The sequence below is a fragment of the Oncorhynchus gorbuscha genome, linkage group LG23 (genome assembly GCF_021184085.1).
Source record: "Oncorhynchus gorbuscha isolate QuinsamMale2020 ecotype Even-year linkage group LG23, OgorEven_v1.0, whole genome shotgun sequence".
NCBI classification, from domain to species: Eukaryota; Metazoa; Chordata; class Actinopteri; order Salmoniformes; family Salmonidae; genus Oncorhynchus; species Oncorhynchus gorbuscha.
Window position 1 is genome coordinate 29,707,519 of NC_060195.1, and position 24,802 is coordinate 29,732,320.

A 24,802-nucleotide genomic window follows, 5' to 3' on the forward strand; every position below is an offset into this window, starting at 1 on the left:
CGGTAGCGGGTTCTCTTGGCCGGTAGAGGGTTCTTTTGGCCGGTAGAGGGTTCTCTTGGCCGGTAGAGGGTTCTCTTGGCCGGTAGAGGGTTCTCTTGGCCGGTAGAGGGTTCTCTTGGCCGGTAGAGGGTTCTCTTGGCCGGTAGAGGGTTCTCTTGGCCGGTAGTGGTAGAGGGTTCTCTTGGCTGGTAGCCCCACATCCAGACTGTCCTGGCCAAACAGATTTTCATGCACAATGGAGTCTCTAGCGGATCCCAGGGAGAGGAATTGGATTATGATGAATGGCCGCAATTTTCCAGCGTGCTCTCTGTGTGTGTTTGTTAAACAGCCATCACTAGCACAGAGAGGCGGCTGCCTGCCGACAGACTTGACATCATTAACTACTTTAATAAATGGAAGACAAGTCACTTTAATAATGCCACTTTAAGAATGTTTACATATCTCCCATTACTTATCTCATAGAGTATGTAGTGTATACTGTATACTATACTATCTATTGCATCTTAGCCGCTCTGTCAATACCAATACTCATCCATATATTTTATACTTATATATTCCTATCCCATTCCTTTACTAGATTGTGCGTATTAGGTTTTGTTGTGGAATTGTTAGATATTACCTGTTAGATACTGCTACACTGTTAGATCTAGCAGCACAAGCATTTCGCTACACTCACAATAACATCTGCTAACCATGTGTATGTGACCAATAACATTTGATTTGAAGTGGATGTGTGTTTGTGTTTTGTGAGTGTGTGTGGGGGGCACAATGTATGTGAGGGTGGCTGGGGGATGGTCCAATGCAACGCTAGGATCCCTTTCCTGAAGTTGGAGAATTTCACATTTTTCAAACACCTAAACAGCTTTTTCCTGTAATCTAGAGCCATCATCATTATGCTTTATTCTATGTAATATATAAAAATTATATATTTTTCTGCCAATATAAGCATGTATCTTGTGCTGTCTGTATCGTCCTGACTGGTGGTTATTTTTTTAAGAAACTAAATGTGCTAAAATCTGGGTTAAATATGAACGGGAATGTGTGTCTAATTCAGTACATTTACTAATTGCTTGCTTTTCTAAAGTCTACCAACCTTGCCAGCAGGAATGCCTGCTAAGATAGTTAGAACAAGCTAGCTACTCTAACTTGATTAGAAATTGCTTCTTGGTAGCTAATTATGAGGTTGGGACATCGGGAACCTATCTGGGCTAGCTAAAGACAACTTTATAAATATCACGTTTGTTATATGAATCGGACCAAGGCGCAGCGGGGTATGTGTACATTCTTTATTATATTAAGAATGAACACTGAACAAACTAACCAAAATAACTAAATGACACGTACAAAGCTATATAAATGAGTGCTGACAGGCAACTACACATAGACAAGAACCCACAAACACCAAAGGGAAATGGCTACTTAAATGATCCCCAATCAGAGACAATGATAAACAGCTGCCTCTGATTGGGAACCATATCAGGCCACCATAAACATACAAATACTTAGACCTACAAAACCCAATACATACAAAAACCCTAGACAATACCAAAACCCCTAGACAATACCAAAACCCCTAGACAATACCAAAACCCCTAGACAATACCAAAACCCCTAGACAATACCAAAACCCCTAGACAATACCAAAACCCCTAGACAATACCAAAACCCCTAGACAATGCAAAAACTAGAACCAAATTATAAAGAAAACCGATATCTCAGGTCAGGGCGTGACAATAAAATTGCTAGGTGGCTATAGTACTATTACAGAGAAACGACAAACAAACGTGTTTGCACACAATAATATGATGACTGTGGATTGTCAGATTAATATAATAGTTTAAAACGTTTACATGCTTTGCAAGAAGAATCATTTTCCTAATAATCCTGTTTCCAGGGACACATCTGAAATCGGGCTTCCCGATGGGATTGAAATCACCAATCAGAATAAACACTCTACCACAGCGACCATGTTATTTTGGGGAAACCTATTTGATTCTGTGTTCAGACGTGAAGTTTGTATGCGAAAACAATTTCTAAAATGTCCACTTTCAGTTTTTCTGAACTTACTTCACTGAAGAGGGAAGATTGTACTACTGGTGTTGCCACATGTGCAGATCAAATACACAGCTGGAACTCTGATTCAGCCTGGTTACATGTCCTAACAATGATAAAATATTGTTTAGAAAACCAGGTGTTTTAATTGGTGTGTGCTTACTTCAATTTTGACCTCACGCTGATTTAAGATAGGCAGAATAAAGTGTTTACATGACTATTGCTGCACTCTGCCTACTGCCATAATCAATTTAATATTGAATTACATTAGTGTGCATGTAAACATACTCAGTGCTGTTACTCACGTGTTGGTCCTCTCTCTCTCTCCCTCAAATTCAAGCTGCTTTATTGGTATGAAAAACATTGTCAATATTGCTAAAGCAACAATGTATACAATATACATTGCAATGAAATGATAAACAATACCGAATAATAATATAAAATGGCAGTAAATAATACAAAATTAAATACAAAAATAATAACAATAAAATGATAACAGTCAATAGTAGATTGTCATCATTACCACTACTACTACCACCACAATCACTAAACTGTCATCATTACCACTACTACTACCACCACAATCACTAAACTGTCATCATTACCACTACTACTACTACCACCACAATCACTAAACTGTCATCATTACCACTACTACTACTACCACCACAATCACTAAACTGTCATCATTACCACTACTACTACTACCACCACAATCACTAAACTGTCATCATTACCACTACTACTACTACCACCACAATCACTACACTGTCATCATTACCACTACTACTACCACCACCACAATCACTACACTGTCATCATTACCACTACTACTACCACCACAATCACTACACTGTCATCATTACCACTACTACTACTACTACCACTACTATTTGGAATGATAAACAACAATAATAATTTTAATAACAATAATAGTAATAATAAATAAGTTACTGTTTACTATGCAGATGTTATTATTCAGTGTCCCTCAAGCTAAGGCAGGAAAATACATATTTAAATACTATTGTAAAGTGACTGTTCCACTGGATGTCATAAGGTGAATGCACCAATTTGTATGTCGCTCTGGATAAGAGCGTCTGCTAAATGACTTAAATGTAAATGTAAATACATTGCTCCTTCGCCCATGAGTATTTTTTCTTTTTCTTTTGGGTTTAATAAGTTCAAATTTGGAATAAATGTAGTAATTTCTGTGAATGATGATGATGATAATAATTATGATGCTCTCTCTCTCGCTCGCTCCCCCGCTCTCTTTTTGCCTGTCTGCAGGACAGACGGGGATCCCCAACCAATGATGTAGATGAGGATGATGAAGGTACATATGGAAGGCTGTGTGGGGAGGAAGAGCAACGCCTGAGTCTCCTCTCCTCCACTTTCATCCACTCTGAGCCGTACCGTCTAATTGGGTGGACGGAGCACAATGTCAGCCCCGCATCCCAAGAAGATGCGCGGAAAGGAGAGGACTGAGGTCGTGGGTGACTTTGCACAGACAGCCAATGAGGAGTTTCGGAACAAGCTGATGGACCTCCAGATAGAAATGCAGCAGGAGAAGGGCAAGGTAGGCCCCTCCCCTCTGATGATGATAAGGATGCAATTGATGATGTTGATAATGATATCATTATCTGTTGGTCTTTTGTGATCTACTGTTAATGATAGTATTAAGAATCATTCTCTCTTTTTCCTATTCCCTTACAAACGTCACACTTTCTCTCCTCCTCTTCCTCCCGTTTGTCTCGCTCATCCTCTATCCTCCTCTCCTTCCCCTCTCCTCTCCCACCCTCCTCCCTCCCCTCTCCTCTGTCCCACCCTCCTCTCCTTCCCCTCTCCTCTGTCTCACCCTCCTGTCTCTCCCTCCCCTCTCCTCTGTCTCACCCTCCTGTCTCTCCCTCCCCTCTCCTCTGTCCCACGCTCCCCTCTCCTCCCCTGGGTAGGTCTCTAAGCTGAGAGAGCGTCTCCAGGAGCAGAGGCAAGCCAGGGAGCTAGAACAACACAAACACACGGTGGTCCTCACCGACCTCCGCGCCAAACTGCACGAGGAGAAGCTCCGTGAGCTGGCCGCTGCCCGCGAGGTGTTGGCACGTCAACACGAGTTGGAGCTGGCGCGTACCATTAAGATCCGCGACGGGGAAGTGCACCGGCTGCAGGGGCTGGTCCACGCACTGAGGGACGGGGCTGCGGACAAGCTGAAGAGTGCCCTGCTAGGGGAGGCCCGGGAGGAGGCCAGGAGGGCCTTCGATGGGGAGAGACTCAGACTACAGCAGGAGGTAGGCTGGTCTGGGGGCTCAATTTGAATCCAAGCTGCATTGTGGTATTTGCAGTTTTTTTTTTTTCTCCCATGGCCAATCAGAATCCTAGCCTGGTGCGGGTCATGCTACTGTTAATTCCTTCTACTACCAGCTAGACTCCCCTCACAGGCCTTGTTTCCAGAATAAGAAGCTTCAAGCCTGTGTTTAGTCTGGTCTTGAAAGTTGTTGTTCAGAGCATCTTCTTTGTTTCTAAAAATCAAATCAATGTGACATTACTATGTCCCCAATCATCTTAATTGCTTCAGGGGGCGTATACTTGAAGTGTATACTAGATGGAAAGTGTAACGCTACACATGCTAGCTGTGTGTGTGTGTGTTCCCCCCAGGTCCTGAAGCAGGAGACAGCACGGAAGCAGGTTGAGGAGGCTCTGTCTAACACGCTGCAGGCGGACAAGGCCAAAGCAGCCGACCTCCGAGCAGCCTACCAGCAGCACCAGGATGAGATCAATCGCATCAAGAGAGACTGCGAGAGAGACATCCGCCGGGTGGTGAGTTCAACCGTAACGTGATCACACACCACGTGCCTGTCTGCAAACTGTAACCCCGGCCACAAATCCTAACTCCTGATCGATCCTAACCCACATCACACAAAGTCCATGTGTGAGACTGGAGTGTCTGGTCTGGTGAGTGACCTGCAAGTGAACCAAACTTCAAACCAAATTAGGACCATAAACCATATAAATCGTTAACCACAGCTAACTGAAATGGGAACCACTCTCTAACAATAGATCTCGTTCTCTCATTCTGTTCCGCGTATGCACTTCTACTGAAGTTGATCTTTAACTTATTGTAGTAATCTGCCGGAGAGCTTGAATTGCACTATGTTGATCTCCAGTTGTATTTAACAGAGACCCAGATAACAGAGGGACTGATTAACTACAGCACAGAAGAACAGTGGAAGAACAGGGCCATAAAGAGATCTCTGCAGCTGTAAAAGCTTACAGCCACGGCTATATTATTTCACAAGGAAACCGAAAGGGGGATGGGAAGAGGTAAAGGAAGAGAGAGGGATGAGGTAAGGGAGTGGGATGAGGACAGGCTGAGAGAAGGACGGGGGGAGTGTGAACTAAGATTCATGGACGAATGTCTCTCAACAATGTTGGTGTCGTATAATTTGTTGGAGCCTTAGTCTGTAGTTGGAGAATAATGAGCTGGTTTGGGAGGAGGAGAGCAATGGGTTGGAGAATAATGAGCTGGTTTGGAAGGAGGAGAGCAATGGGTTGGAGAATAATGAGCTGGTTTGGAAGGAGGAGAGCAATGGGTTGGAGAATAATGAGCTGGTTTGGAAGGAGGAGAGCAATGGGTTGGAGAATAATGAGCTGGTTTGGAAGGAGGAGAGCAATGGGTTGGAGAATAATGAGCTGGTTTGGAAGGAGGAGAGCAATGGGTTGGAGAATAATGAGCTGGTTTGGAAGGAGGAGAGCAATGGGTTGGAGAATAATGAGCTGGTTTGGAAGGAGGAGAGCAATGGGTTGGAGAATAATGAGCTGGTTTGGAAGGAGGAGAGCGATGGGTTGGAGAATAATGAGCTGGTTTGGAAGGAGGAGAGCGATGGGTTGGAGAATAATGAGCTGGTTTGGAAGGAGGAGAGCGATGGGTTGGAGAATAATGAGCTGGTTTGGAAGGAGGAGAGCGATGGGTTGGAGAATAATGAGCTGGTTTGGAAGGAGGAGAGCAATGGGTTGGAGAATAATGAGCTGGTTTGGAAGGAGGAGAGCAATGGGTTGGAGAATAATGAGCTGGTTTGGAAGGAGGAGAGCAATGGGTTGGAGAATAATGAGCTGGTTTGGAAGGAGGAGAGCAATGGGTTGGAGAATAATGAGCTGGTTTGGAAGGAGGAGAGCAATGGGTTGGAGAATAATGAGCTGGTTTGGAAGGAGGAGAGCAATGGGTTGGAGAATAATGAGCTGGTTTGGAAGGAGGAGAGCAATGGGTTGGAGAATAATGAGCTGGTTTGGAAGGAGGAGAGCAATGGGTTGGAGAATAATGAGCTGGTTTGGAAGGAGGAGAGCGATGGGTTGGAGAATAATGAGCTGGTTTGGAAGGAGGAGAGCGATGGGTTGGAGAATAATGAGCTGGTTTGGAAGGAGGAGAGCGATGGGTTGGAGAATAATGAGCTGGTTTGGAAGGAGGAGAGCAATGGGTTGGAGAATAATGAGCTGGTTTGGAAGGAGGAGAGCAATGGGTTGGAGAATAATGAGCTGGTTTGGAAGGAGGAGAGCAATGGGTTGGAGAATAATGAGCTGGTTTGGAAGGAGGAGAGCAATGGGTTGGAGAATAATGAGCTGGTTTGGAAGGAGGAGAGCAATGGGTTGGAGAATAATGAGCTGGTTTGGGAGGAGGAGAGCAATGGGTTGGAGAATAATGAGCTGGTTTGGGAGGAGGAGAGCAATGGGTTGGAGAATAATGAGCTGGTTTGGGAGGAGGAGAGCAATGGGTTGGAGAATAATGAGCTGGTTTGGGAGGAGGAGAGCAATGGGTTGGAGAATAATGAGCTGGTTTGGAAGGAGGAGAGCAATGGGTTGGAGAATAATGAGCTGGTTTGGAAGGAGGAGAGCAATGGGTTGGAGAATAATGAGCTGGTTTGGAAGGAGGAGAGCAATGGGTTGGAGAATAATGAGCTGGTTTGGAAGGAGGAGAGCAATGGGTTGGAGAATAATGAGCTGGTTTGGAAGGAGAGCAATGGGTTGGAGAATAATGGAGGAGAGCAATGGGTTGGAGAATAATGAGCTGGTTTGGAAGGAGGAGAGCAATGGGTTGGAGAATAATGAGCTGGTTTGGAAGGAGGAGAGCAATGGGTTGGAGAATAATGAGCTGGTTTGGAAGGAGGAGAGCAATGGGTTGGAGAATAATGAGCTGGTTTGGAAGGAGGAGAGCAATGGGTTGGAGAATAATGAGCTGGTTTGGAAGGAGGAGAGCAATGGGTTGGAGAATAATGAGCTGGTTTGGAAGGAGGAGAGCAATGGGTTGGAGAATAATGAGCTGGTTTGGAAGGAGGAGAGCAATGGGTTGGAGAATAATGAGCTGGTTTGGAAGGAGGAGAGCGAATGGGTTGGAGAATAATGAGCTGGTTTGGAAGGAGGAGAGCATGGGTTGGAGAATAATGAGCTGGTTTGGAAGGAGGAGAGCAATGGGTTGGAGAATAATGAGCTGGTTTGGAAGGAGGAGAGCAATGGGTTGGAGAATAATGAGCTGGTTTGGAAGGAGGAGAGCAATGGGTTGGAGAATAATGAGCTGGTTTGGAAGGAGGAGAGCAATGGGTTGGAGAATAATGAGCTGGTTTGGAAGGAGGAGAGCAATGGGTTGGAGAATAATGAGCTGGTTTGGAAGGAGGAGAGCAATGGGTTGGAGAATAATGAGCTGGTTTGGAAGGAGGAGAGCAATGGGTTGGAGAATAATGAGCTGGTTTGGAAGGAGGAGAGCAATGGGTTGGAGAATAATGAGCTGGTTTGGAAGGAGGAGAGCAATGGGTTGGAGAATAATGAGCTGGTTTGGAAGGAGGAGAGCAATGGGTTGGAGAATAATGAGCTGGTTTGGAAGGAGGAGAGCAATGGGTTGGAGAATAATGAGCTGGTTTGGAAGGAGGAGAGCAATGGGTTGGAGAATAATGAGCTGGTTTGGAAGGAGGAGAGCAATGGGTTGGAGAATAATGAGCTGGTTTGGGAGGAGGAGAGCAATGGGTTGGAGAATAATGAGCTGGTTTGGAAGGAGGAGAGCAATGGGTTGGAGAATAATGAGCTGGTTTGGAAGGAGGAGAGCAATGGGTTGGAGAATAATGAGCTGGTTTGGAAGGAGGAGAGCAATGGGTTGGAGAATAATGAGCTGGTTTGGAAGGAGGAGAGCAATGGGTTGGAGAATAATGAGCTGGTTTGGAAGGAGGAGAGCAATGGGTTGGAGAATAATGAGCTGGTTTGGAAGGAGGAGAGCAATGGGTTGGAGAATAATGAGCTGGTTTGGAAGGAGGAGAGCAATGGGTTGGAGAATAATGAGCTGGTTTGGAAGGAGGAGAGCAATGGGTTGGAGAATAATGAGCTGGTTTGGAAGGAGGAGAGCAATGGGTTGGAGAATAATGAGCTGGTTTGGAAGGAGGAGAGCAATGGGTTGGAGAATAATGAGCTGGTTTGGAAGGAGGAGAGCAATGGGTTGGAGAATAATGAGCTGGTTTGGAAGGAGGAGAGCAATGGGTTGGAGAATAATGAGCTGGTTTGGAAGGAGGAGAGCAATGGGTTGGAGAATAATGAGCTGGTTTGGAAGGAGGAGAGCAATGGGTTGGAGAATAATGAGCTGGTTTGGAAGGAAGGGGTTGGAGAATAATGAGCTGGTTTGGAAGGAGGAGAGCGATGGGTTGGAGAATAATGAGCTGGTTTGGAAGGAGGAGAGCGATGGGTTGGAGAATAATGAGCTGGTTTGGAAGGAGGAGAGCGATGGGTTGGAGAATAATGAGCTGGTTTGGAAGGAGGAGAGCGATGGGTTGGAGAATAATGAGCTGGTTTGGAAGGAGGAGAGCGATGGGTTGGAGAATAATGAGCTGGTTTGGAAGGAGGAGAGCGATGGGTTGGAGAATAATGAGCTGGTTTGGAAGGAGGAGAGCGATGGGTTGGAGAATAATGAGCTGGTTTGGAAGGAGGAGAGCAATGGGTTGGAGAATAATGAGCTGGTTTGGAAGGAGGAGAGCAATGGGTTGGAGAATAATGAGCTGGTTTGGAAGGAGGAGAGCAATGGGTTGGAGAATAATGAGCTGGTTTGGGAGGAGGAGAGCAATGGGTTGGAGAATAATGAGCTGGTTTGGGAGGAGGAGAGCAATGGGTTGGAGAATAATGAGCTGGTTTGGAAGGAGGAGAGCAATGGGTTGGAGAATAATGAGCTGGTTTGGAAGGAGGAGAGCAATGGGTTGGAGAATAATGAGCTGGTTTGGAAGGAGGAGAGCGATGGGTTGGAGAATAATGAGCTGGTTTGGAAGGAGGAGAGCGATGGGTTGGAGAATAATGAGCTGGTTTGGAAGGAGGAGAGCGATGGGTTGGAGAATAATGAGCTGGTTTGGAAGGAGGAGAGCGATGGGTTGGAGAATAAATAATGAGCTGGTTTGGAAGGAGGAGAGCGATGGGTTGGAGAATAATGAGCTGGTTTGGAAGGAGGAGAGCGATGGGTTGGAGAATAATGAGCTGGTTTGGAAGGAGGAGAGCGATGGGTTGGAGAATAATGAGCTGGTTTGGAAGGAGGAGAGCGATGGGTTGGAGAATAATGAGCTGGTTTGGAAGGAGGAGAGCAATGGGTTGGAGAATAATGAGCTGGTTTGGAAGGAGGAGAGCAATGGGTTGGAGAATAATGAGCTGGTTTGGAAGGAGGAGAGCAATGGGTTGGAGAATAATGAGCTGGTTTGGAAGAATAATGAGCTGGTTTGGAAGGAGGAGAGCAATGGGTTGGAGAATAATGAGCTGGTTTGGAAGGAGGAGAGCAATGGGTTGGAGAATAATGAGCTGGTTTGGAAGGAGGAGAGCAATGGGTTGGAGAATAATGAGCTGGTTTGGAAGGAGGAGAGCAATGGGTTGGAGAATAATGAGCTGGTTTGGAAGGAGGAGAGCAATGGGTTGGAGAATAATGGGCTGGTTTGGAAGGAGGAGAGCAATGGGTTGGAGAATAATGAGCTGGTTTGGAAGGAGGAGAGTAATGGGTTGGAGAATGAGGGAGAACAGCTGGAGATGAGGCTAAAGAGTTCCAGAGTGAAGATGTTACCTTTTCTCTCTGTCTCACTCTCACTGTCACACTGTCTCGCTCCTTCTCTCCATCCTCCCATCTCTCCTCACTATATTTGTCTCTCTCCCCATCCTCCCATCTCTCCTCACTATATTTGTCTCTCTCCTTCTCTCCATCCTCCCATCCTCACTATATTTGTCTCTCTCTCTCCTTCTCTCCATCCTTCCATCTCTCCTCACTATATTTGTCTCTCTCTCCATCCTCCCATCTCTCCTCACTATATTTGTCTCTCTCTCCATCCTCCCATCTCTCCTCACTATATTTGTCTCTCTCTCCATCCTCCCATCTCTCCTCACTATATTTGTCTCTCTCTCTCCTTCTCTCCATCTCTCTCCTCGCTATATTTGTCTCTCTCTCTCCTCTCCACCCTCCCATCTCTCCTCACTATATTTGTATCTCTCTCTCTCCTTCTCTCCATCTCTCCTCGCTATATTTGTCTCTCTCTCCTCTCCACCCTCCCATCTCTCCTCACTATATTTGTCTCTCTCTCTCCTTCTCTCCATCCTCCCATCTCTCCTCGCTATATTTGTCTCTCTCTCTCCTTCTCTCCACCCTCCCATCTCTCCTCACTACATTTGTCTCTCTCTCTCTCCTTCTCTCCATCTTCCCATCTCTCCTCACTATATTTGTCTCTCTCTCTCCTTCTCTCCATCCTCCCATCTCTCCTCACTATATTTCTCTCTCTCTCTCCTTCTCTCCATCCTCCCATCTCTCCTCACTATATTTGTCTCTCTCTCTCCTTCTCTCCACCCTCCCATCTCTCCTCACTATATTTGTCTCTCCATCCTCCCATCTCTCCTCACTATATTTGTCTCTCTCTCTCCTTCTCTCCATCCTCCCATCTCTCCTCGCTATATTTGTCTCTCTCTCTCTCCTTCTCTCCATCCCCCATCTCTCCTCGCTATATTTGTCTCTCTCTCTCCTTCTATCCACCCTCTCATCTCTCCTTGCTATATTTGTCTCTCTCTCTCTCCTTCTCTCCATCCTCCCATCTCTCCTCACTATATTTGTCTCTCTCTCTCTCCTTCTCTCCATCCTCCCATCTCTCCTCACTATATTTGTCTCTCTCTCTCCATCCTCCCATCTCTCCTCACTATATTTGTCTCTCTCGCTCTCCTTCTCTCCACCCTCCCATCTCTCCTCACTATATTTGTCTCTCTCTCTCCTTCTCTCCATCCTCCCATCTCTCCTCACTATATTTGTCTCTCTCCTTCTCTCCATCCTCCCATCTCTCCTCACTATATTTGTCTCTCTCTCTCCTTCTCTCCATCCTCCCATCTCTCCTCACTATATTTGTCTCTCCTTCTCTTCATCCTCCCATCTCTCCTCACTATATTTGTCTCTCTCTCTCCTTCTCTCCACCCTCCCATCTCTCCTCACTATATTTGTCTCTCTCTCTCTCCTTCTCTCCACCCTCCCATCTCTCCTCACTATATTTGTCTCTCTCTCTCTCCTTCTCTCCACCCTCCCATCTCTCCTCACTATATTTGTCTCTCTCTCCTTCTCTCCATCCCCCCATCTCTCCTCGCTATATTTGTCTCTCTCTCTCCTTCTATCCACCCTCCCATCTCTCCTCGCTATATTTGTCTCTCTCTCTCTCCTTCTCTCCATCCTCCCATCTCTCCTCACTATATTTGTCTCTCTCTCTCTCCTTCTCTCCATCCTCCCATCTCTCCTCACTATATTTGTCTCTCTCTCTCCTTCTCTCCATCCTCCCATCTCTCCTCACTATATTTGTCTCTCTCGCTCTCCTTCTCTCCACCCTCCCATCTCTCCTCACTATATTTGTCTCTTTCTCTCCATCCTCCCATCTCTCCTCACTATATTTGTCTCTCTCCTTCTCTCCATCCTCCCATCTCTCCTCACTATATTTGTCTCTCTCTCTCCTTCTCTCCATCCTCCCATCTCTCCTCACTATATTTGTCTCTCCTTCTCTTCATCCTCCCATCTCTCCTCACTATATTTGTCTCTCTCTCTCCTTCTATCCACCCTCCCATCTCTCCTCGCTATATTTGTCTCTCTCTCTCTCCTTCTCTCCATCCTCCCATCTCTCCTCACTATATTTGTCTCTCTCTCTCTCCTTCTCTCCATCCTCCCATCTCTCCTCACTATATTTGTCTCTCTCTCTCTCTCTCCTTCTCTTCATCCTCCCATCTCTCCTCACTATATTTGTCTCTCCTTCTCTTCATCCTCCCATCTCTCCTCACTATATTTGTCTCTCTCTCTCCTTCTCTCCACCCTCCCATCTCTCCTCACTATATTTGTCTCCCTCTCTCCTTCTCTCCATCCTCCCATCTCTCCTCACTATATTTGTCTCCCTCTCTCCTTCTCTCCACCCTCCCATCTCTCCTCACTATATTTGTCTCTCTCTCCTTCTCTCCACCCTCCCATCTCTCCTCACTATATTTGTCTCTCTCTCTCCTCTCTCCACCCTCCCATCTCTCCTCACTATATTTGTCTCTCTCTCTCTCCTTCTCTCCACCCTCCCATCTCTCCTCACTATATTTGTCTCTCTCTCTCCTTCTCTCCACACTCATCTCTCCTCACTATATTTGTCTCTCTCTCTCCTTCTCTCCACCCTCCCATCTCTCCTTACTATATTTCTCTCCTTCTCTCCACTCTCCCATCTCTCCTCACTATATTTGTCTCTCTCTCTCTCCTTCTGTCCACCCTCCCATCTCCTCACTATATTTGTCACTCTCTCTCTCCTATGCACCCTCCCATCTCTCCTCACTATATTTCTCTCTCTCTCTCGCTCCTTCTCTCCATCCTCCCATCTCTCCTCACTATATTTGTCTCCCTCTCTCCTTCTCTCCACCCTCCCATCTCTCCTCACTATATTTGTCTCTCTCTCCTTCTCTCCACCCTCCCATCTCTCCTCACTATATTTGTCTCTCTCTCTCCTCTCCACCCTCCCATCTCTCCTCACTATATTTGTCTCTCTCTCTCTCCTTCTCTCCACCCTCCCATCTCTCCTCACTATATTTGTCTCTCTCTCTCCTTCTCTCCACACTCATCTCTCCTCACTATATTTGTCTCTCTCTCTCCTTCTCTCCACCCTCCCATCTCTCCTTACTATATTTCTCTCCTTCTCTCCACTCTCCCATCTCTCCTCACTATATTTGTCTCTCTCTCTCTCCTTCTGTCCACCCTCCCATCTCCTCACTATATTTGTCACTCTCTCTCTCCTATGCACCCTCCCATCTCTCCTCACTATATTTCTCTCTCTCTCTCGCTCCTTCTCTCCATCCTCCCATCTCTCCTCACTATATTTGTCTCTCTCTCTCTTTCTCTCGATCCTCCCATCTCTCCTCACTATATTTGTCTCTCTCTCTCTTTCTCTCGATCCTCCCATCTCTCCTCACTATATTTGTCTCTCTCTCTCTTTCTCTCCACCCTCTCATCTCTCCTCACTATATTTGTCTCTCTCCCATCTGTCCTCTCACTAGATGGATGAGCTGAAGGGGAAGGACCGTGTGGTGTCAGCGTTGGAGAGGGAGCTGGGGGTGCAGGCTGGTTATGCCCAGAAGCTCCAGCTGCAGAAGGAGGCTCTGGATGAGCAGCTGGGTCATGTCAGGGAGGCAGAGAGGCATCACAGCAGCCCCAAGAGAGAGGTGGTCCCTGCCCTGGGGGACACCTCTGACTACCTCAACAACCAGGTGAGGGCAGCCCCATGAAAATACACACGCACGCATGCAATTACTCACAAACACAAGCACACACACACGTACACACACGTACACACACGTACACACACGTACACACACGTACACACACGTACACACACGTACACACACGTACACACACGCACACACACACGCACACACACACGTACACACACGTACACACACACGTACACACACACGTACACACACACGTACACACACACGTACACACACACGTACACACACACGCACACACACACGTACACACACACGTACACACACGTACACACACGTACACACACACACACACACACACACACACACACACACACACACACACACACACACACACACACACACACACACACACACACACACACACACACACACACACACACACACACAGAGATCAGTAACTCAATATAGTCTTCGTTCACAGTCGCTGATGTTATTGTCTGCTAGAACTGAGATGAGTATTTTTTTTTCTTCCCATAATGCCCCTTCATCTTGATTACATGTTTCAGAAGATATTAAAGTGAGGGGAGTTGGTGTCTTTGCCTGCTAAGACTCTGATTGACTCTGATTGAACACTGTTTGTGACAACTGAAGTTGTTTCTTATCTTCAATTGTATCTTTAACTTGTGACACTTTGTCTTTTGTGTGTTCTGTATTTTTCTGTAATGTTTTATGGACACGCTGCTATTTCCCAGTTTAGCCTTCTTTGCCAGGTCTCCCTTGCAAAATAGTTTTTTTAACCTCAATGGGTTTTACCTGGTTAGATAAAGGTCAAATAAAACATTATTTTTAAAGGTACACTTGTACACACACATATTTGACTGGCGTGGCGTTTTCCAAAACACCTGGTGGTCAACTTATTCACACACTGTCTTTATGCCTGATTATCTCCTCCATTTCTCTCTCTCTCGCTCCCCCACTCTATATATATATATATATATATATATATATATATATATATATCTCTATATCGCTCTCTCTTGCTCTCTCTCTCGCTCTATATATATATATATATCTCCTCGCTCTCTCTACCTACCCTCGCTCTCTCTTTTGCTCTCTCGCTCTATATATATATATATCCCTCTCGCTCTCTCTACCTACCCTCGCTCTCTCTACCTACCCTCGCTCTCTCTACCTACCCTCGCTCTCTCTACCTACCCTTGCTCTCTCTACCTACCTTTGCTCTCTCTACCTACCCTCGCTCTCTCTACCTACCCTCGCTCTCTCTACCTACCCTTGCTCTCTCTACCTACCCTTGCTCTCTCTACCTACCCTCGCTCTCTCTACCTACCCTCGCTCTCTCTACCTACCCTCGCTCTCTCTACCCACCCTTGCTCTCTCTACCCACCCTTGCTCTCTCTACCTACCCTTGCTCTCTCTACCTACCCTCGCTCTCTCTACCTACCCTCGCTCTCTCTACCTACCCTCGCTCTCTCTACCTACCCTTGCTCTCTCTACCTACCCTTGCTCTCTCTACCCACCCTCGCTCTCTCTACCTACCCTCGCTCTCTCTACCTACCCTTGCTCTCTCTACCCACCCTTGCTCTCTCTACCTACCCTTGCTCTCTCTACCTACCCTCGCTCTCTCTACCTACCCTCGCTCTCTCTACCCACCCTCGCTCTCTCTACCTACCCTCGCTCTCTCTACCTACCCTCGCTCTCTCTACCCACCCTCGCTCTCTCTACCTACCCTCGCTCTCTCTTGCTCTCTCGCTCTCTCTCTATATATATATATCCCCCTTGCTCTCTCTTTCGCTCTATATATATATATATATCCCTCTTGCTCTCTCTTTCGCTCTATATATATATATCCGTCTTGCGCTCTCTCTCTCTCTCTCTCTCACTCTATATATATTTATCTCCCCCCTCTCTCTCTCGCTCTCTCTACCTACCCTCGCTCTCTCTACCTACCCTCGCTCTCTCTTGCTCTCTCTCTATATATATATACATCTCCCCACTCTCTCTCTCGCTCTCTCTACCTACCCTCGCTCTCTCTACCTACCCTCGTTCTCTCTCGCTCTCTCATATATATATATATCCCTCTTGCTCTCTCTCTCTATATATATATATATAACCCTCTCTCTCTCGCTCTCTCTCTCGCTCTCTCTCTCGCTCTATATATATATCTCCTCTCTCTCTCGCTCTCTCTCTCTCGCTCTATATATATATATATCCCCCTCGTTCTCTCGCTCTCTCTCATATATATATATATCTCCCCTCTCTCTCGCTCTCTCTCATATATATATATATATCTCCCCTCTCTCTCGCTCTCTCTCTCGCTCTCTCTATCCCCCTCGTTCTCTCTACCCCCCCTCGTCCTCTCTCGCTCTCTCTCTCGCTCTCTCTCATATATATATATATCTCCCTCTCTCTCTCGCTCTCTCTACCCCCTCGCTCTCTCTACCCCCTCGTTCTCTCTTGCTCTCTCTCTCTATATATATCTCCTCCCCCTCGCTCTCTCTACCCCCCTTGCTCTCTCTACCCCCCTCGCTCTCTCTCTCACTCTCTTAGGATGTGGAAGATATTCGGGATGCGAGGAGGTCCCAGCTGAAGATAGCTGAGCTCCACTCTGTTACCAGGAAGCTGGAGGACAGAAACACCCTGCTGGCAGATGAGAGGAATGAACTGGTGAGTAACACACACCTGCAGAAAATAACTTGGTGGATAACAGAACATTGTAGGGACATTATGGGAACATTTAAGGGATGTTGTGGAAATATACAGGTATGTGAAAATAACTCTCTCCTTCCATCGCTCTCTCCTTCCATCGCTCTCTCCTTCCATCGCTCTCTCCTTCCATCGCTCTCTCCTTCCATCGCTCTCTCCTTCCATCGCTCTCTCCTTCCATCGCTCTCTCCTTCCATCGCTCTCTCCTTCCATCGCTCTCTCCTTCCATCGCTCTCTCCTTCCATCGCTCTCTCCTTCCATCGCTCTCTCCTTCCATCGCTCTCTCCTTCCATCGCTCTCTCCTTCCATCGCTCTCTCCTTCCATCGCTCTCTCCTTCCATCGCTCTCTCCTTCCATCGCTCTCTCGCCTTCCATCGCTCTCTCGCCTTCCATCGCTCTCTCGCCTTCCATCGCTCTCTCGCCTTCCATCGCTCTCTCGCCTTCCATCTCCTTCCATCGCTCTCTCGCCTTCCATCGCTCTCTCGCCTTCCATCGCTCTCTCTCCTTCCATCGCTCTCTCGCCTTCCATCGCTCTCTCGCCTTCCATCGCTCTCTCGCCTTCCATCGCTCTCTCGCCTTCCATCGCTCTCTCGCCTTCCATCGCTCTCTCGCCTTCCATCGCTCTCTCTCCTTCCATCGCTCTCTCTCCTTCCATCGCTCTCTCTCCTTCCATCGCTCTCTCTCCTTCCATCGCTCTCTCTCCTTCCATCGCTCTCTCTCCTTCCATCGCTCTCTCTCCTTCCATCGCTCTCTCTCCTTCCATCGCTCTCTCTCCTTCCATCGCTCTCTCTCCTTCCATCGCTCTCTCCTTCCATCTCTCTCTCCTTCCATCGCTCTCTCCTTCCATCGCTCTCTCTCCTTCCATCGCTCTCTCTCCTTCCATCGCTCTCTCTCCTTCCATCGCTCTCTCTCCTTCCATCGCTCTCTCTCCTTCCATCGCTCTCTCTCCTTCCATCGCTCTCTCTCCTTCCATCGCTCTCTCTCCTTCCATCGCTCTCTCTCCTTCCATCGCTCTCTCTCCTTCCATCGCTCTCTCTCCTTCCATCGCTCTCTCTCCTTCCATCGCTCTCTCTCCTTCCATCGCTCTCTCTCCTTCCATCGCGCTCTCTCCTTCCATCGCGCTCTCTCCTTCCATCGCGCTCTCTCCTTCCATCGCGCTCTCTCCTTCCATCGCGCTCTCTCCTTCCATCGCGCTCTCTCCTTCCATCGCTCTCGCCTTCCATCTCTCTCGCTCTCTCCTTCCATCGCTCTCTCCTTCCATCGCTCTCTCCTTCCATCGCTCTCTCCTTCCATCGCTCTCTCCTCCATTCCATCGCTTCCATCGCTCTCTCCTTCCATCGCTCTCTCCTTCCATCGCTCTCTCCTTCCATCGCTCTCTCCTTCCATCGCTCTCTCCTTCCATCGCTCTCTCCTTCCATCGCTCTCTCCTTCCATCGCTCTCTCCTTCCATCGCTCTCTCCTTCCATCGCTCTCGCCTTCCATCGCTCTCGCCTTCCATCGCTCTCGCCTTCCATCGCTCTCGCCTTCCATCGCTCTCGCCTTCCATCGCTCTCGCCTTCCATCGCTCTCGCCTTCCATCGCTCTCGCCTTCCATCGCTCTCGCCTTCCATCGCTCTCGCCTTCCATCTCTCTCGCCTTCCATCTCTCTCGCCTTCCATCGCTCTCGCTCTCTTCTTCCATCGCTCTCGCTCTCTTCTTCCATCGCTCTCGCCTTCCATCTCTCTCGCTCTCTTCTTCCATCGCTCTCGCCTTCCATCTCTCTCGCTCTCTTCTTCCATCGCTCTCGCCTTCCATCTCTCTCGCTCTCTTCTTCCATCGCTCTCGCCTTCCATCTCTCTCGCTCTCTTCTTCCATCGCTCTCGCCTTCCATCTCTCTCGCTCTCTTCTTCCATCGCTCTCGCCTTCCATCTCTCTCGCTCTCTTCTTCCATCGCTCTCGCCTTCCATCTCTCTCGCTCTCTTCTTCCATCGCTCTCGCCTTCCATCTCTCTCGCTCTCTTCTTCCATCGCTCTCGCCTTCCATCTCTCTCGCTCTCTTCTTCCATCGCTCTCGCCTTCCATCTCTCTCGCTCTCTTCTTCCATCTCTCTCGCCTTCCATCGCTCTCTCCTTCCATCACTCTCTCCCTCTTCTTCCATCGCTCTTTCCTTCCATCTCTCTCCTTCCATCTCTCTCGCCTTCCATCTCTCTCGCCTTCCATCGCTCTCGCCTTCCATCGCTCTCGCCTTCCATCTCTTTCGCTCTCTCCTTCCATCTCTTTCGCTCTCTCCTTCCATCTCTCTCTCCTTCCATCTCTCTCTCCTTCCATCTCTCTCTCCTTCCATCGCTCTCGCCTTCCATCGCTCTCGCTCTCTCCTTCCATCGCTCTTTCCTTCCATCTCTCTCCTTCCATCTCTCTCGCCTTCCATCGCTCTCGCCTTCCATCGCTCTCGCCTTCCATCGCTCTCGCCTTCCATCTCTTTCGCTCTCTCCTTCCATCTCTCTCTCCTTCCATCTCTCTCTCCTTCCATCGCTCTCGCCTTCCATCGCTCTCGCCTTCCATCGCTCTCTCCTTCCATCGCTCTCTTCTTCCATCGCTCTCGCTCCTTCCATCGCTCTCGCCTTCCATCGCTCTCGCCTTCCATCGCTCTCGCCTTCCATCTCTCTCGCCTTACATCGCTCTCTCCTTCCATCTCTTTCGCTCTCTCCTTCCATCTCTTTCGCTCTCTCCTTCCATCTCTTTCGCTCTCTCCTTCCATCTCTTTCGCTCTCTCCTTCCATCTCTTTCGCTCTCTCCTTCCATCTCTTTCGCTCTCTCCTTCCATCTCTTTCGCTCTCTCCTTCCATCTCTTTCGCTCTCTCCTTCCATCTCTTTCGCTCTCTCCTTCCATCTCTTTCGCTCTCTCCTTCCATCTCTCTCGCCTTCCATCTCTTTCGCTCTCTCCTTCCATCTCTTTCGCTCTCGCCTTCCATCGCTCTCTTCTTCCATCGCTCTCTCCTTCCATCTCTTTCGCTCTCTCCTTCCATCTCTTTCGCTCTCTCCTTCCATCTCTTTCGCTCTCGCCTTCCATCGCTCTCGCCTTCCATCGCTCTCGCTCCTTCCATCGCTCTCGCCTTCCATCGCTCTCGCCTTCCATCGCTCTCTCCTTCCATCGCTCTCGCCTTCCATCGCTCTCTCCTTCCATCTCTTTCGCTCTCTCCTTCCATCTCTTTCCTCTCGCCTTCCATCTCTCTCGCCTTCCATCTCTCTCGCCTTCCATCTCTCTCGCCTTCCATCGCTCTCGCCTTCCATCGCTCTCGCCTTCCATCTCTCTCGCCTTCCATCTCTCTCGCCTTCCATCTCTCTCGCCTTCCATCGCTCTCGCCTTCCATCGCTCTCGCCTTCCATCGCTCTCGCCTTCCATCGCTCTCTCCTTCCATCGCTCTCGCCTTCCATCTCTTTCGCCTTCCATCTCTTTCGCCTTCCATCTCTTTCGCCTTCCATCTCTTTCGCCTTCCATCTCTTTCGCCTTCCATCTCTTTCGCTCTCTCCTTCCATCTCTCTCGCCTTCCATCGCTCTCGCCTTCCATCTCTTTCGCCTTCCATCTCTTTCGCCTTCCATCTCTTTCGCCTTCCATCTCTTTCGCCTTCCATCTCTTTCGCCTTCCATCTCTTTCGCCTTCCATCTCTTTCGCTCTCTCCTTCCATCTCTCTCGCCTTCCATCGCTCTCGCCTTCCATCTCTTTCGCCTTCCATCTCTTTCGCCTTCCATCTCTTTCGCCTTCCATCTCTTTCGCTCTCTCCTTCCATCTCTCTCGCCTTCCATCGCTCTCGCCTTCCATCGCTCTCGCCTTCCATCTCTCTCGCCTTCCATCGCTCTCGCCTTCCATCGCTCTCGCCTTCCATCGCTCTCTCCTTCCATCTCTCTCGCCTTCCATCGCTCTCTCCTTCCATCTCTTTCGCTCTCTCCTTCCATCTCTTTCGCTCTCTCCTTCCATCGCTCTCGCCTTCCATCGCTCTCGCCTTCCATCGCTCTCGCCTTCCATCGCTCTCGCCTTCCATCGCTCTCTCCTTCCATCGCTCTCTCCTTCCATCGCTCTCTCCTTCCATCGCTCTCTCCTTCCATCGCTCTCTCCTTCCATCTCTTTCGCTCTCTCCTTCCATCTCTTTCGCTCTCTCCTTCCATCGCTCTCGCCTTCCATCGCTCTCGCCTTCCATCTCTTTCGCTCTCTCCTTCCATCTCTTTTTCGCTCTCTCCTTCCATCTCTCTCTCCTTCCATCTCTCTCGCCTTCCATCTCTCTCTTCCATCTCTCTCGCCTTCCATCGCTCTCGCCTTCCATCGCTCTCGCCTTCCATCGCTCTCGCCTTCCATCGCTCTCTCCTTCCATCGCTCTCTCCTTCCATCTCTCTCGCTCTCTCCTTCCATCTCTCCCTTCATCTGTCAGTTAAAGCGGGTGCGTGAGTCAGAGAGTCAGGTGAAGCCACTCTTAGATAAATATAAGAGGATGTCGAAGAAGAACAATGATCTCCTTCAGACTCTGCAGCGCATGGAGGAGAAACTCAAGAACCTCAGCAGAGAGAACGCAGAGATGGTGAGGGAACAAGACATAACCTTTTTGGTCTACTTTGCTTTTCTCCTTTCCTTGTCTCATCTCCTTCATGACTAACGGAGGACGTTGATAAGTGTAACAAAACTATGGGCTATGCTTTGATGTTTATGACTGGATTAAGAGGAACCACACTGTAGGGAACATGTGAAATGGAGGTCATCTAAGGAAAGGGCAAGAGCCCAACAAGAGATGTTAAGCAGTATCTGTGCCATTCAGTATCTCTGTCGATCGGTATCTGCGCCATTCAGTATCTCTGTCGATCGGTATCTGCGCCATTCAGTATCTCTCTGTCGATCGGTATCTGCGCCATTCAGTATCTCTCTGTCGATCGGTATCTGCGCCATTCAGTATCTCTCTGTCGATCGGTATCTGTGCCATTCAGTATAATAATATAATATATGCCATTTAGCAGACGCTTTTATCCAAAGCGACTTACAGTCATGTGTGCATACATTCTACGTATGGGTGGTCCTGTCGATCGGTATCTGCGCCATTCAGTATCTCTCTGTCGATCGGTATCTGCGCCATTCAGTATCTCTCTGTCGATCAGTATCTGCGCCATTCAGTATCTCTCTGTCGATCGGTATCTGCGCCATTCAGTATCTCTCTGTCGATCGGTATCTGCGCCATTCAGTATCTCTCTGTCGATCGGTATCTGCGCCATTCAGTATCTCTCTGTCGATCGGTATCTGCGCCATTCAGTATCTCTCTGTCGATCGGTATCTGTGCCATTCAGTATAATAATATAATATATGCCATTTAGCAGACGCTTTTATCCAAAGCGACTTACAGTCATGTGTGCATACATTCTACGTATGGGTGGTCCTGTCGATCGGTATCTGCGCCATTCAGTGCCATTCAGTATCTCTCTGTCGATCGGTATCTGCGCCATTCAGTATCTCTCTGTCGATCGGTATCTGCGCCATTCAGTATCTCTCTGTCGATCGGTATCTGCGCCATTCAGTATCTCTCTGTCGATCGGTATCTGCGCCATTCAGTATCTCTCTGTCGATCGGTATCTGCGCCATTCAGTATCTCTCTGTCGATCGGTATCTGCGCCATTCAGTATCTCTCTGTCGATCGGTATCTGCGCCATTCAGTATCTCTCTGTCGATTGGTATCTGCGTCGATCGATATCTGCGCCATTCAGTATCTCTGTCGATTGGTATCTGCGTCGATTGGTATCTGCGTCGATCGGTATCTGCGCCATTCAGTATCTCTCTGTCGATCGGTATCTGCGTCGATCGATATCTGCGCCATTCAGTATCTCTCTGTCGATCGGTATCTGCGTCGATCGATATCTGCGCCATTCGGTATCTGCGTCGATTGGTATCTGCGTCGATTGGTATCTGCGTCGATTGGTATCTGCGTCGATTGGTATCTGCGTCGATTGGTATCTGCGTCGATCGATATCTGCGCCATTCAGTATCTCTGTCGATCGGTATCTGCGTCGATCGATAGCTGTGCCATTCGGTATCTCTGTCGATCGGTATCTGCGCCGATCGGTATCTGCGCCGATCGGTATCTGCGCCGATTGCTATCTGCGTCGATTGCTATCTGCGTCGATTGCTATCTGCGTCGATTGCTATCTGCGTCGATCGGTATCTGCGCCATTCAGCATCTCTGTCCATTGGTATCTGCGTCGATCAGTATCTGCGCCATTCTGCATCTCTGTCGATCGGTATCTTCGTCGATCGATATCTGCGCCATTCAGTATCTCTGTCGATCGGTATCTGCGCCATTCAGTATCTCTCTGTCGATCGGTATCTCTGTCGATAGGTATCTGCGTCGATAGGTATCTGCGTCGATAGGTATCTGCGACGATCGGTATCTCCTTCAACCTGTGCCATTCAGTATTTACATTTCTCCTTGATTACAAAGCCTCACTGCACAATTTAAAGTTATGAGTCACGGTTAAGGAAATCCTGTGTGTCTCTCTCTCTCTCTCTCTCTCTCTCTCTCTCTCTCTCTCTCTCTCTCTCTCTGTCTCCTCTGTCTCTGTCTCTCTCTCGACCTCACACTTGAATCGCTGACCCCTGACAATGTATCTCTCCTCACCTCCCTCTCTTTTTTTCTCTCTCAGAAGGAGAATGTTCGCACTCGTTCCCAGCAGCCTCACCCCCAGCAGCTGAAGAGGCCTACCTCCCTGACAGACCTAAGTCAGGCCCACGAGGAACAGGAAGTAGAGTTCCTTAAGCTGCAGGTTGCCGAGCAACAAGGCATCATTGATGAGCTCACGCAGGTCAGGGAGACACTCTAACATCGACATTGCACTTTACCTGGTCTTTAGATCACCAGAACTTCCAAACAACAGCGCATTGACAGATCCTTATTGTAGTGAGATTAAAAGAATGTGGGCACCCGCCTAGCTCATGGGTTCTTAAACAAACAGGCAGACATTTTCTTGTACTTTACTGTAGTACAATGAAACAGTGGAATAAAATGGCTGCCGTTAGGGTGAGTGTATTGTTGGGTAACATGTTGGCCCTGCCTTCCAGACCCTCTCGCCAGCCAGCCACTCACCACCCACTCTCTCTGCTCTATTCACTTTTAATCAGAGCCTGTTGCTAATTTACTCATTCGCACGGTGATGTTCTCCTGGCTCCTTGCTGCTGATCATAATTCTGGATCGCCCCAACATGTCCGGACCTGGGGGCAGGTGTTGGATACACAACTCTGTTTACCTTCTCCAACTCTGGTTGTTCCCATAAAGAATCCACCCGTCTCACTTTTTTTTTTACCATGGCTGCATTTTGACAAGCCTAAATCAAATAGTATCCAGATTCTGTCCCCAGGATTCCACACATGGGACGGTCGATGGCCTAGATTAGTACAATTTAGATTGTCAGGTTAAGGATCAGTCCCACATCAATCAGAGCCTTCTCATACAGAAACGATGCATGTTGTCTAAACTCAAAAGGCTAGAAATCCCAAGTTGCTCCTTTCTGCGCAGGAATGTGACAGACTGATGCTCTGCAAAAAGACCCGGAGGAAACCCCTCAAGCTACCACCTAAAGTAAGACTACTTCTCCCTCTACCGTTCTGTGTGTTTTATAGTGTTTCTTTGTTGTGTTCTATGTTTCCTGTCACAAACTGCTGGTCCAGCAGTGTTGTCAATAAGCACAATAGCCTCTTCTCATGATGCTGATGGGCTGGTTCTGTCTAATTGGGGTCAGGTGGGGCATGTGCGTGTGGGTGCTCGTGTGCATGCATAGGTTCCTAAGTGTGTGTGACTGTTTTAATTGGGCTCAGATGGGGGAACAATGACACCTGTTTGGTAATCTCTTCCAAACTCCGTCAGAAGGATAGGTAGATGAGGTGTTGATGATCAGGAGAGGAGGAGTGATTCTAGCAATTGGACTGGGTCCTCGAGAGACAGAGAGTTAGCAGAGTCGGTGATGTATGTTGCTAAGAGATTTAACACACTCTGCATCTAGAACTGGAGCTGGTTACTGGGACTAACTGAGAATGGAACAGAACACACTTACTGGGACAGTCTGAATGGAAAAGTACAGTGCTGCTACCTCACAGGCCTGGTAACTATCTTAAAGAGGATTGGTGGATGCTAGTTAACACACCTCTCTGTCTGTGTCTGGTAAGTGGGTGACTGAGACAGCCCGGCCTCAGAGCTCAGTGGCAGAGGACAGTATAGTTCACCTTCGAGGATACTAGCTTTGTCAGGAGGTTTATAGTATAGTACCAGTATGTATGAGTATGTCCAGCTTGTCCTCTCCTTCTCCTGCTTCAGCTGTCTGTGT

General features: G+C 48.2%; 1 protein-coding gene across 4 annotated transcripts in view; it reads left to right on the plus strand.

Moving 5' to 3' along the window:
* The window catches only part of LOC124010531 (janus kinase and microtubule-interacting protein 1-like), a 59,384-nt gene that overhangs the window by 18,984 nt on the left and 15,598 nt on the right, over nucleotides 1–24,802 (plus strand). For 3 of the 4 annotated variants that reach the window (XM_046323049.1, XM_046323052.1, XM_046323050.1), the window contains exons 2-9: nucleotides 3,340–3,628; nucleotides 4,002–4,334; nucleotides 4,702–4,863; nucleotides 13,579–13,788; nucleotides 16,321–16,437; nucleotides 20,880–21,026; nucleotides 23,128–23,286; nucleotides 23,998–24,060. In XM_046323049.1, the coding sequence (XP_046179005.1) occupies nucleotides 3,491–3,628; nucleotides 4,002–4,334; nucleotides 4,702–4,863; nucleotides 13,579–13,788; nucleotides 16,321–16,437; nucleotides 20,880–21,026; nucleotides 23,128–23,286; nucleotides 23,998–24,060 (1,329 nt within the window). In that variant the 5' untranslated portion in view covers nucleotides 3,340–3,490. The remainder of the gene's footprint in view (nucleotides 1–3,339; nucleotides 3,629–4,001; nucleotides 4,335–4,701; nucleotides 4,864–13,578; nucleotides 13,789–16,320; nucleotides 16,438–20,879; nucleotides 21,027–23,127; nucleotides 23,287–23,997; nucleotides 24,061–24,802) is intronic. The other variant, XM_046323051.1, reaches the window with a different exon arrangement.